General features: G+C 42.4%; 1 protein-coding gene across 1 annotated transcript; it reads left to right on the forward strand.

The window, feature by feature from the left end:
* The first annotated feature begins 1,610 nt into the window (after positions 1-1,610).
* Positions 1,611-11,912, forward strand: opcml (opioid binding protein/cell adhesion molecule-like). The gene is made up of 7 exons (XM_088399024.1): positions 1,611-2,184; positions 5,700-5,935; positions 6,967-7,092; positions 9,609-9,746; positions 9,847-9,967; positions 10,314-10,465; positions 10,726-11,912. Exons 1-7 carry the CDS (start codon positions 2,024-2,026, stop codon positions 10,830-10,832), a joined length of 1,041 nt encoding a protein of 346 aa, XP_088255150.1. The 5' UTR covers positions 1,611-2,023; the 3' UTR covers positions 10,833-11,912.
* Positions 11,913-12,806: the final 894 nt, after the last annotated feature.

Raw genomic sequence — 12,806 nt, forward strand, 5'->3', positions numbered from 1 at the left:
ACACAACTTTATTGTTTGCGTCTGGGTAAATCCTCGCCTTGTGCAGCTGACTGACTCTATTGAGTGGCTGCTCTTTATTCAGTCAGTCCATGTTTTCGCTTGGGTATTAGCCGGCCGACTGGCCGACCGGCCTTGGTCAGAGGCTGCTCGATTGTCTGCCGGTCTGGCCCATTCTCGCATGATATGAATAAAGATTAGCCCTGATTGTTTCTATCAACCACTCGGAGTCCAATGTTAAGGCGTAGCGGCAGGAAATGATGTCACTGCATGTGTGGACAAAATGAAAGACAATCTTCTTCTTTGCTCCAACCAAACAAAAAGACGTTGATTTAAGTGAAACGGAATTGAGCATTTTAGAATCAATATCAGCCTATTTGCTTTTCGGGCATGCATAATGGATCTCAAGCACAGAATTTGCTCTTTCCCTTTTTCTCCCAGTAGCTCTGTTCCTTTCCTATCCTCGTTTCTATATGTCAGGTGTGATTAATGTAGCCAAAACAATGTCATTCTTAATTGCCATTCCTAAACGCTTGCCGGCAAATGTCGCCTTTGCTTAAAGTGGAGTTTTGGCCAGGTCAGCAGATGTACCCACCCTGCTGTAGGTTCAACACAAGAAAGAAAAAAGAAAGAAAGCGGCCATTGCTTTGCACTAAATATACGTATGTTGTTGAAACTGCAGGTGATTATGATGAAATATTATTTCATCTATTTTTAATGCCCTGATAGAAGTTCCCCCAAAATGGTTAAAGCGACATTTTATGGCAGGAGGGTGGGTTTGCATGTGGTGTTTACTCTTGACCATAATTAAGAGCACATATCTTGGATTTCGCTGAGGTCAGGTTCATTTAAAAACCATTAGGTGTACTGCCTGTACTGCATCCAACGGAGATATCATTCCAATTATGTCTTATCTTTGTCGGATTTCTCCGGCACAAAACCACATCGCAATTCTTTCACGACAAGCCGTTAGGAAAAGGAAACAACAAGACAATGTATTTATTAAGTTACAATACGAGCTGGTGGAACATGGCCCTTAAAGCGCAAGTGTGAAGTCAACTTGAGCAACCACATTGGAATGGCTAAAGTGAGCTTAAGTATACGTCTCACCTAGGTTCCAAAATACATCCATAGCAACGCGCTTAGCAACCAAGATGCTAATGTTGGCCAGTCTCTATAATCTACTACTTGTTTTGATTGGGAACTAACCGGCTCACAAGTTAAAATCCCATCGATTTCCCATTGTCTAAAAGCATTAGCTGAATGAATGGATGGATGAATGAATGAATGAATGAATGAATGAATGAATGAATGAATGAATGAATGAATGAATGAATTTTGTGATTGAGATGAATAAATGTTGCCCCGGGTTTACTGGAATACATTTCCACAATCTTAATTGCAAGCTTTTGTAACTGCCATGACTGTAGATAGCCTTCCATACGCCGTAGACCTTCGGGTGCTACCTGTTTATTAAAAAATGTCGGAAGAAGGCTGCAAAGATGATGTGGGACTGGAGGTGGTGGTGGGGGGGGGGGGTGTCTGATCCCAAATAAAATTGAGAGGAGAGTAGTTGCTGGGAGCGGGCTCGCATTTCACGCGATCACGCATTCAGTCCACAATTAAGGATGCAGAAGATGCAGATGCATCTTTGGAAGAGCATCCATTTGACAATTTCAAGCTGAGGACGCGCGGCTGCTCCCTCGCTCGCTCGCTCGCTCGCTCGCTCGTCGCCTTGCCTTTTCTCTCTTCCTCCGTCCGACCTCGGGAATCAGTTTCCTCGAGCAGCTGACGCTCTTGCTCCATCGTTTGCACACGCTCGGTTTCACACATAGACTCACGGGTGTTTCATAACAAGCCTGTTTACTTGGAGCGAGCGAGCGAGAGAGAGAGAGAGAAGCTCCGACGCCAATTCTAGCAGGCATCTTATTTGCCGAGTGGAATTTGCGGACCGCCGCAGCGTTTAAGACGCAAAAAAGGAGTACATTCGAGTTGTCCAGCTCAAGTTGCGCAGTGAGAGGAAAACATGGGCATTTGTGGCTCTTGGACGGCGACTGGGAAATGCCTCGTCGTGCTCGGACTTCAATTGTTCTTGCTTGTACCTGCAGGAGTTGCGCTCCGAAGCGGCGATTCGGCTGGCTCAAAGGACAACATTAGCGTGCGGCAAGGGGACAGCGCCGTCTTAAAGTACGTGGGACACGCTACATTTAGATTCATGCATGCTATTTCTTACATTGCTTATGAGGAGTGGACAGCAGCCGCCGTCTGTCTGTCTGTGTGTGTGTGCGCGTGTGTGTGTCTGTCATGTGCAGCCACCGCGTGCACGCGTTAGCTATGACAGCTCTTCTTCCATGCAGTTATTAAGCATCTTCATAACGCACACGAATGCGGCGACATACGTGTTTTAGGAGATGCAATCATTTGATTGCGCTGCATACATCACTGGGAAGCAAGTTCACGGACAAAGGACACAAGTCAGCCTCCCTTGTTCGTTGCCCTTGAATGTTATTGATCGCTTGGTTATTGTCTTGCTTGGTGAGGATGCAAGGAGCTGAGAAAGCCAAAGCAGCATCAGCACCAGCACCAGCATCAGCACCAGCACCAGCACGGGTGGTCGGGCTTGAGATCGATTTGTGCGTGTGATAGATATCAAGGTAGGCCAATGCTTTCAAAGGGGCTGTTTGATTAGTCAAGGCGGTAGTTTGGAAAAAAAGAGCTATATTTTCATTTGGAAAAAACAAATCGTCAATATTTGATGGAGGGTATGAAGGTGTTGTCATGGTTTTGCACTGTATATTAACAGCACTATCTTTTGTTCAAATCACAGCCATTTGTTTTGGCTTGGTGTATTTAGCATGTGGTCCCTTTTTTTTTTTCTTTTTCAAATTGGCCTACCTTGTCGGATTGACTTTTGCCTTCACTATATGGAATCGATAAAGCTGTTAAGGCGCTGTTTTCATGTAGTGCTCTGTTGGGGGAAAAAGAAGAATGCAGTGGATATGAAAGGTCAACACGCCCCTGCCTGCTTAAATATGGGGGAGTTGTTTGTGATCTACATAACCTTGTTTCGAAATAACAATGCCGCATCTTTTTCAAACTTTTTCACCCATTGATGTGACTTCATCATTGAGAAGGGAAAAAAGTCGAGAGGGGAATTAAAAACTAGATGGAGTCTTTTTTGGGGGGGCCTTGCAGAAGCCTGAACGTTTTGTGCTAACACTGATTACTAGCTGTTTCCCTTCTACCTTGACGAAGGCGACTGTATGTCAACTCTTGGAGCATAAAAGTTGTATTATGAAGTCAGCTCGAAAGACGTTGTTGTTGCACTCAGATGGTGGAAATGCAGGTCAAATGACATTGTGACAGCTTGTCCATATTCGGAAGTGCTCTGCTGGTGTAGCAGCCAAAGAGGGAGGATTTCCCCCTCTCAATCGCTGATATCGCTCTGCCATGCAGCCATGCAGCCATGCAGCCATGCAGCCATGCAGCCATGCAGCCATGCAGCCAGCCTCTCTCTTTCTCTCCTATTGGTTGCACTTCCTGACATCAACGTAATGCCACTCTTGAATTGAACATTTTTCATTTGGAGGTCGCGTCGCGTGGCGTCACGTCGCATCGAGCAACCACCCACATTGACATGGTGTTCCATCCTTGCGCCTGCCTGCCTGCCTTCACAGCACAGCACAGCCTATACATAATGAATGGCTTTGTCAGCAGCATGGTGCATGTTGCCAAGTGCAATGTGAAAAGGCCTTCATGAAATCAAGGTTCCAAATCCCATGCAGTGTGGTCACAACACCCTGAGGCTTCTCTTCGAAAGCAACCCAAAAAACAATGTCACCAAAAGCCAAGCTGTACTTTATTTGAGGCCTGCTTTTTGCCTTCCAGAACCAAGTAGATAGATGTATTATTTAGACATTTCAATAGCAATGTATTGAAATTTCCAACATGTGGTGTTTCTCCTTGGCCGCTATAATTTGATATGTTGAAATGATTTGTGTTTTCGTCAGTTTTCAGTGCAGATATTTTAAAACGGGCTATTTGGAAAGAGATACCAAAAAAGTCCTAATAATTGAGATCCGGTGATATGAAACAATGAATTGTGATATGCCCTACCTAAGCACAATATCAATTCCTACTTATTTAAACATTCTCTGGGTTTCGTTCACCCTTAATTAAAAAGAATCCTTTTCATTATTTGAACGGATGGCTAATTTACGTATTCATTTTCAGATGAATGTGGGCAAAGTGATGTTTTCTCATTACAAATTAGCAGCAGATGTGTCGGAAATTTGAAATAAGCATCTGCTGAAACACTGGAAGCAGTCCAAGAAAGCAGATGAAGCTGACAAGTAAACATCCAATGTTGTTGCGCTGCTAACACCTTCCCAATCTGCAAAAGAATGACCACCCTACCTGTTTAGCCTTGTTCATTCCAAATGAAGGATGTATTAATGCCATATGCTAAGGTGTGTTTAATTGCAGAAAGTGGTTTCTTCATATGCTTCATCCCTGTCCATTCATTTCACTGGATCACCTTTCCACAATGCTTAACGGTCAAGTTGAACATGCGTATGATGACTTTTGAAAAGACATGGCAATTCCTGTAAGCCCGCAGCCAGGATTTTCTGCACGTTATCAGATGGTGTCCATAATCATTCAGATTGATAAAAAGTCATTGCATGGCGTGATTGACAGCTATATCGCATCTGAATCTGGCTATCGCTGCCCCAGACAAATTGTCAATTTTGATTCCTGAGTGTCTTCTGTTTCAGACATCTTGTTATTCTGGCACACATACTACGTAGTGAGGTGCGGCCCTGTGCAGGGTGTGTGAAATGATATCCAGACTTTGCTAAAAAGATCCAATGATTAAAAGGCTTACATTCTTCTCATGCACGTGTGTCCCACAGTGCAAAGGTCGTGGGTTGAAATTCCGTGCATGGATTTTGTGTATCCTTATGATTTTTTTCTTTCTTCATTTCCCTCCGCTTATGTGCCCACACGTAAAAGTAGTTCCTCGCAAATAGAACACTGGAGTCTTTTGTTCTAAATGGAGAGCTGAGTCTCGTCCTTTGGGCCACTCTGGGAGCCAATGGCACATCATGGTCATACGCCAAAGCCTTCCGGCGCTTCCTGTCATCCCAGACGCTGGGGACACGTTTGTGCGATTGGGGACTTTCTTTTTTCTTTCTAAGCTTCATCCACTTGAACATATGACACTGTCAGTGTAGTTTTGACTGAACTTCTGATGGCGACTCTGCAACGGTAGATGCGGTACATGAAATGCTCTGGAGCTTTTCCACCTTTAATACTCCAAGCACTTGACAGTGCTTCCTCATTCAGCCACCGATGGATGCCATGATATCGTGAGCAAAGTGGGGCTTGCTCGAGGACACGTTGACATGGTTACAATGGCTGAGGAGGAAAACCTCAACCCCTGGGTTCGAAGCTGAGCACTCTACCATTGAGCCACGCCACGCCACGCGCCCATTCCATTCAAGGCCATGAGATGATTTTTTATTGATGCTTTGGCCGTGACTCTGACTTTGCGCTGTAAGAGTGTGTGGGATTTTTTTTAATCATCATTGAGACATGATTGAAAATGCCTCTTCATTAATCAAATATCGACACTGAATATTGCACTGAATGGTCTGCACTTGACTTTTGCTCATGACGACAACTTGATGTGTTTTTTCCAGATGCAGTGTGGACAGTAAAGTGTCAAAGGTGGCGTGGCTCAATCGCACCACCATTCTTTTTGCCGGCAAAGAGAAATGGTCTCTGGACCCTCGCGTGACTCTGATGGAAAATACAGCCGTCACGGAATACAGCATCCAGATCCAAAATGTTGACATCCATGACGAGGGACCCTACGTCTGCTCCTTCCTCTCCAATAAGAAACCAAAATCCATCAAAGTGCATCTCATTGTTCAAGGTAAAAGACTTTCATGTGACTAAACTTACCTACTGTCTTTTAAGCACTTTGAAAAAGTCTTTTTCATCCTGGCAAAATCTATCTATCACCTTCTCCCTTTATTTAATTTTTTTTTGTGCCCCTGAGAGATTTCTTTTTGGCCTCTCCATCTTCAGCTCCCTGTCACTAGAATGGAATGGAAATGGAAACACTCCCACTCCTAGTGTGTGTGCTTGCTTGAGGGGGGAAGACATATCAGTGTGTGTGTGTGAGTGGAGGGGGGGGGGGGTAATCAGTGACCTGCCTGCATTATTGATAATATCATTTATACGTGAACAAACAGCTATTATAAATATCTCTTTGAAATGGCTTTGGTGCGCTGCCTTTTTTGCGTGTAGACTGCTTCGATTTTCCTTCTGTCTTTTGTATTTGGCATGTGTTGGATTAGCCAATAAATGCCTTGTTTGCTAGCTGCATGACTGTACTTGCTTGAGGTGCTCAAAAAGGTTGTGAAGATATGTTAATTGGTGAGATATGATTATGCTGTTTCAAAATAGTAGCTCTTTGAGAAATGAATACCAAAGGTCGTATGATTAATAATGTGATTTTTTTGTTGTTGCCAAATATCGGAATCGGTGACTCAAAAACCATGCGAGTCATAAACTGAAAAAGTTAGGGCATTTTTTTGGGTCATTGCGCAATTTAATTTGCATATAATAAATGATGCATTCAGTCAATATTGAGTAATGTCAGCTCAAGCAGCTCAAGAACATGAAATTGTCCAATTTAAATCTAGTAACAATTATATCCCTAGTTGTCAAGATTACATTTTCTCCATCCAATTGTGTTTGCATGCTTGTCAAAAGAGCATTTTGCTAATGAAAGAAGTCAGTCGAGTGCAATACGACGAGCCGCTGAATTTGTCATCAAATGCCGGCTAATTGATTCCCAAACCAGCCGTTATTTTCAACCAGATTTTTTCCCCCCCCAACTTGCTCTTCTGCCATTTCATTAGAAGTCAATCACAATTTTGTCTTTTTTTTTCTCGTCAGTACCTGCCAGGATCACCAACATATCAAAGGACGTCACAGTAAACGAGGGCAGCAACGTCAACCTCATGTGCTTGGCCGTGGGTCGACCAGAGGCCAGCATCAAATGGAGGCATCATTCCCCAAGAGGTAACTTTTGGGCCTTTTTCCACATAAAATAGAATATTCCCACACTCGCTTAGGTCAAACGTTTGTCTTCCACTTTTGAATATATGCAGATAATAAGAAAGAAAGAAAGAAAGAAAGAAAGAAAGAAAGAAAGAAAGAAAGAAAGAAAGAAAGAAAGAAAGAAAGAAAGAAAGAAGGAAAGAAGGAAAGAAAGAAAGAAAGAAATAATGATAATAAAGCCTATTTCTAACCTCGTCGATGAGACCTTGCATGGCCCGACATCCGTTCCCAAAAGGGGCCTGAGTGTTTATTTCAGGAGTTGGAGCTTTCCAAAACGCAGCCTTGGTGCGTTCAGGTCCAATCAATCTTGATTTAGCTGGCAAACTTGGCTGTTTTGCGCGAGCGGGCCGGCTGGCGGGGGGGTCTATTGTGTTTATTAGACCTTACAACCCTGCGGTTGAGCTAAAAAAGGAGTTGGGAATTAGAATGCGTGTGCTATTCTAATTTTGTCAGCTCTGAGTATACACAAGTGTGAGTCATGAATTGAGCTGATGTTGTGCCTCCAACGTCAATTCTTTATTTATCTGTCTTGTCATTATCCACACTGGTTCTTCACGAGCACAATACTGGTAAGCTCTCGACCTATCAATAATAATATAATATCATTTCGGTATGCTTATTTGAGGTTTGCTCTTTTTAAGTATGACATTCTGAATTGAATGAAGATGGAAGTCGTCGTTCCGCTGCCCGATGTCAGTCAATAGGCCAATTGAAAGCCATTCTAATGTATATTCAATGAGATCTCCAATTAATTCTGCATATGTCACTTGATTTTGGCGGTACGGGAATGAGTCATTCACATGCTCAACAGTGCTCGTGTTCTCATCCGCATCTTAGTTTTCATTCGACCAAAATTATTTATTCAATGCAAAAAAAAAAATAAAATAGTTCACAGTAAGTCAGTTGGATTTTTTTTTCCCCTTGATAAAAACGGAGTATATTGTGCTTCTGTTATCATTTTACATTATTTGATTTGTTCTGCTGTGCTGAGAAAGCAATTTTTGCTATCACAATATATCAAAAAAGCACTGCCCCCATTCTGTCAAAATGTTACACAATGGAAGGGGGGAGCTTCTTTGTTGCCACTGAACAGGCTGTTTGAGAAGATGTGCTTCAAAAGCAATTTTAGAGCCTGAGATCTACACACAGACATTTTTAATGCTGCGATTAGGACAATTGAACCCAAATGTTTGTAAATGGGAAGAATACAGTGGGCATTTTAAATTTCAGAGGCGCAAACTACAATAAGAAGTAAATAGTCACATTCGATCCATAAACTTGGAATGAGCAAACTCCAATGAAGTGTGCAATCATTTGTTCCACACGTAATGGCTGGTGATGTCTTTTGAGCGCTGCCAGCCAGGCACAGGCACAGGCACAGGCACAGCCACAGGCACAGCCACAGCCACAGCCACAGCCACAGCCACAGGCACAGCCACAGCCACAGCCACAGCCACAGCCACAGGCACAGCCACAGCCACAGCCACAGCCACAGCCACAGGCACAGCCACAGCCACAGCCACAGCCACAGCCACAGCCACAGCCACAGCCACAGCACAGCCACAGCCAGCCACAGCTAGCCAGCCAACTCAATCCGACATGAGATCATTACAAAGCCGCCAGTCGCAACACTTTGAGTTTATTTTACAAGGTGTATTATGAAGGCATCCCAAGTACCCGCCGAAGCTTGAAAACAATTTGTATTCCCAGTTCACATCACGTTAGTTCTCTTGTCACACGTGTGAGCGGCATCTTCACGCAGGCTTCATCAAAATGCCACAAGGGTGCCGCGAGATGGTACGCATCAACGCGTCACTAGTGGATCGTTATTAATTATCATCAAGTGGAATTATCAGGCTGAAGACACACACCTAAGCCACTTATTTATGACTTCCAGCGTCATCATGAATTTCTGGAATGATTGACTTCATTTGAATACCGTTGTTAGGTTGAAGTGCTCCTGTGTTATGATGAGGTTGCCGTATAATGGATCGGATTATTGGAAAAGATCACCAATTGTTCTTGGCTTCTTCGTTTGGATAGGCTTTCGTAGACAATAGTTGGCCTTTGCAGGCACCTATTCTATTCAGCGTGTACGATACCATGGAAACAGGGGAAATATCTTACAGTAACCTAGCAACAAAATTACACCTAGCTTAAGAAAAACAAACTTGATGTTTATTTTCCTACTTACGTATATGAATGGAATGATTTGAGTGTCATTGTACTCCGGCTATCACTGGGAGTGCTGTCTCATCAGCAAATTCTGCGGACGCCTGATCATATTCTTTTGAAAAGGGATTTTCTATGGACTCAATAAACATTGTCCTGAATCTGTCTCGATTTTGAACTATGTATTGACACTTCTCCTTTTAATCCTCTGATAATTTTTTTCATTTTTTTTTGAGCCATATCAAGGTCAGTAGACGTCAATTTTGAACGCAATGTCCTTTTTTGTCTTTCTTTCCCTTTTCCAGGCACTCACACATTTGTAACAGAAGGAGAGTATCTGGAGCTGGCTGCCATCACCAAAGATCGATCGGGATCATACGAGTGCATTGCTTCAAACGACATTTCCGCCCCTGATGTTCGGACGGTACAGGTTGCAGTCAACTGTAAGTAGCAGCAGCAGCAGCAGCAGCAGCAGCCGCAGCAGCATTATTTGCATCATTCATGTCACGATGTATTTGATGGATTTTTGCATGTGTCATCTAGATCCTCCCTTAATTTCTAAGGCAAGGGCCACGGGCACAGCAGTTGGACAAAAAGGAGTTCTTCAGTGTGAAGCCTCTGCTGTCCCTCGAGCCGATTTTGAGTGGTACAAAGAAGATCGCAGGCAAGTGGAGATGAATTGGGAATTTGGCCTTTCTGACAAATTTCCATGGCTCACTTTTGTGTTGCTTTTTACTTTTCCTATCAATAAACGACTAGAACAGGGGTGGGCAATGGCGGTCCTCGTCGAGGGCCGGCCGGCGTCCTGCATGTTTTCTAGGTCACCCTGTTGCAACACACCTGATTCAAATGGTCGGATAATGAGCAAGGTCTGCAGAAGCTGGACAGCAATCCTGATCATTTGAATCAGGTGTGTTGCAGCAAGGAGACCTATAAAACAGGCAGGACAGCACCGGCGGCCCGCAATTGCCCACCCCTGGACTAGAAAGTTGCTCCTGTCTATCTTTCAGGATTTTCAATGGAATAAATGGAATCAAAATCGAGAATCAAGGCAAACAATCAATGCTCATTTTCTTCAATGTTTCCGAAGAAGACTATGGGAACTATACCTGTGTTGCCATGAACACCATGGGGATCACTAATGCCAGCGTCATTCTTTATGGTGAGTTGATTTCATTCATTTGTAGTTGCTATTTAGGAGAGCCTTTGCATATGTATGTTGAGTGTGGCTGTCCTGCACGTTTTCCATGTTTCCCTCCTAAATATGCACCTTCCGGCCTGACTCTCCCCAAAGTTGGAGCGAAAAAGCTCACGTTTCTTAAAGTCATGCATCATCTAAGATGGTTACTTTTAAAAATCAGCTAAGCGGCGGGTAAGTCACTTTTTCACGTCACACGGATGACATTTTGCATCGCCCATCAGGACCTGGCGCAATGCATGATGTCAACAGGGCAGCTACTTTGCCCCAACTCTCCTTATGCAACTTGCTGCTGCTGATGACCTTCCTCTACCTGCTGCTGAAGTTCTGACGTTCCACTGGAACAAACTACAAGTTGAAAAAAACAGACTGTCATGTAAATTGAACAAAAAAAAAAAAGCAAGAGGCACCAGTGGTTTATTATTTCTTTTGAGTTTTTCTCAATCCAATTTCTTTATTTGGCATTGGAGTCAGCCACTTCAATGTGCGGCTTCAATCGAACGAAAGGGGGGAAAAAAAAAAATCAGAATTGTGCATACTAATTTAATGCTGTTAAGGTCCTGAGTTTGTGTATCCCCAAATCTTTTGTATGTGGAAAAAAAAAAAGAAAATAATAAATGTAACTGTTGATGGTTGACTGTTTCTTGCCCAATATTGGAGTGCACATTCAGATTATTATTATTGTGTAATGTCTACGTGTACAACACAATTGAACTTTTTTTAAGTAACCGATAAAAGGGAAATTGAGTTTAATCTGACTGTATTTTTACAGTTAAGTATATGCAAAGTAGAATATGAAAATCTTCTTGATAAGCAGTAAAAAAAAAAAAAAACAGTACACAATGAATTCTCAGGCAAGTCCTACTACATATAATGCATCTAAATTGTATTTACATTAATGTGTAGAAAATGTATAGACTTGTACAGAAGAGAAACATGTTATCATTTGGTTGGTTTGTTTATGTATAGGATATAAAAGAGAAAGAGAGAGTGCCCACAGCAGTTTCATTGCATATTCATACAAAAGCACTGATGTGCTTTTCTTTTTTGCTTTTCTTTTTTTTCTGCTGGCTAGGGTGTGAATTGAGCACGTACTGCAAATGCGCTCAGTTTGTACGAGTTGTATGACTTGATTGTGCTCAGTGTGTGTATTTTGTACATGAGGTCGTTCTTTGACTTGTCGGTCACAACTCACTTATGCAATCCGCAAAAGAAGGTCGAAAGAAATTTAAAGTTTTAATTTGATCACTTTTATTTATGTGAATTACAGTAGCTTTTTTTTTTTTTTTTAACAATTGTGGACCCACCATACCCACAAGTATGGGATTTTTTTTAACAAGCAGTGTTTCCCATCTTCTGTATGGTATTGAAAAGTTCCAGTCAATAAAATGCCTTGTTGTCTATACAAATAGTAATCTTGAACGAGTATTGTTAGTCCATAAATAGTGGAAGAAATACATTTAACCTCTATTTTGACTTTTAGTTTGACACTTATTTTAGAGCGTTAATTAAATAGTGTTTTGTTTATTTAACCTGTAATTATCCAGGCAAGGTTATTGAGAAGAGATTATCATGTGCAAAAAAAAAAAAACAATCACGTATAAATACATAGACAACGAAAAATTACTGTATATGCACTTTCAGATTTGATTTGCTGGCTTTAAGATAGAAACAATATTTCAAGCTGAGAAGTCAAATCATCTTCAATGAATGTAGGTGGATTTTGAAACTTTAATGGATGAGTGTCTTAAAGCCAAATTGATTCAGATCAATGGGTTAGGAGCTCCAATCCTCGGGGGCTGGCCGCGTTCCAATATGTTTTCCAAGGGACCCTCGTTAAATACACCTGCGTGAAAAGATTTTGGTCCTTTTCACCTTCTGCAGGAGCTAAAAGTTTTCACGCAGGTACACTTGACGAGGGAATCTTGGAAAACCTGTCGGAATGCGGCCAGCCCCCGAGGACTGGCCTTCCGCACCTCTGGGTTCGGACTTCAATCGATCTTTATTTGGGTGCATTTTAATCCAGCACATTTTTTGCCTTGGGTAAGAATTTGCTTTGAGATTGTACAGCACAAGTGATTTTTGAAGTCATGTAATATGATGTTGTCCAGTTAGCTCATGTGCACTTTAAATTGAGTAACGTGTTGATGACAAAACAACAGGAAAGAGACTGATGTGTGTGGGAATGCTTTTCTTGTGACAACCATGATATACACTATGCTTGTCGTGTCGGTGAATCTCGAGACTGCCACTGGACATGAAGATCCAAAAGCCTCCCAAGTTAGGGATGGGTCTGACCCCTTTT

This window comes from Syngnathus floridae, chromosome 15, assembly GCF_059516105.1.
Source record: "Syngnathus floridae isolate MCC-2025c chromosome 15, RoL_Sflo_1.0, whole genome shotgun sequence".
Lineage (NCBI taxonomy): Eukaryota > Metazoa > Chordata > Actinopteri > Syngnathiformes > Syngnathidae > Syngnathus > Syngnathus floridae.

Excerpts from the sequence above, each read along its gene's own strand:
- opcml (XM_088399024.1), top strand. The coding sequence starts at position 2,024 with ATGGGCATTTGTGGCTCTTGGACGGCGACTGGGAAATGCCTCGTCGTG. Across the intron at positions 2,185-5,699 it reads GGGGACAGCGCCGTCTTAAA|ATGCAGTGTGGACAGTAAAG; the intron begins GTACGTGGGACA and ends TGTTTTTTCCAG. Across the intron at positions 7,093-9,608 it reads GAGGCATCATTCCCCAAGAG|GCACTCACACATTTGTAACA; the intron begins GTAACTTTTGGG and ends TCCCTTTTCCAG.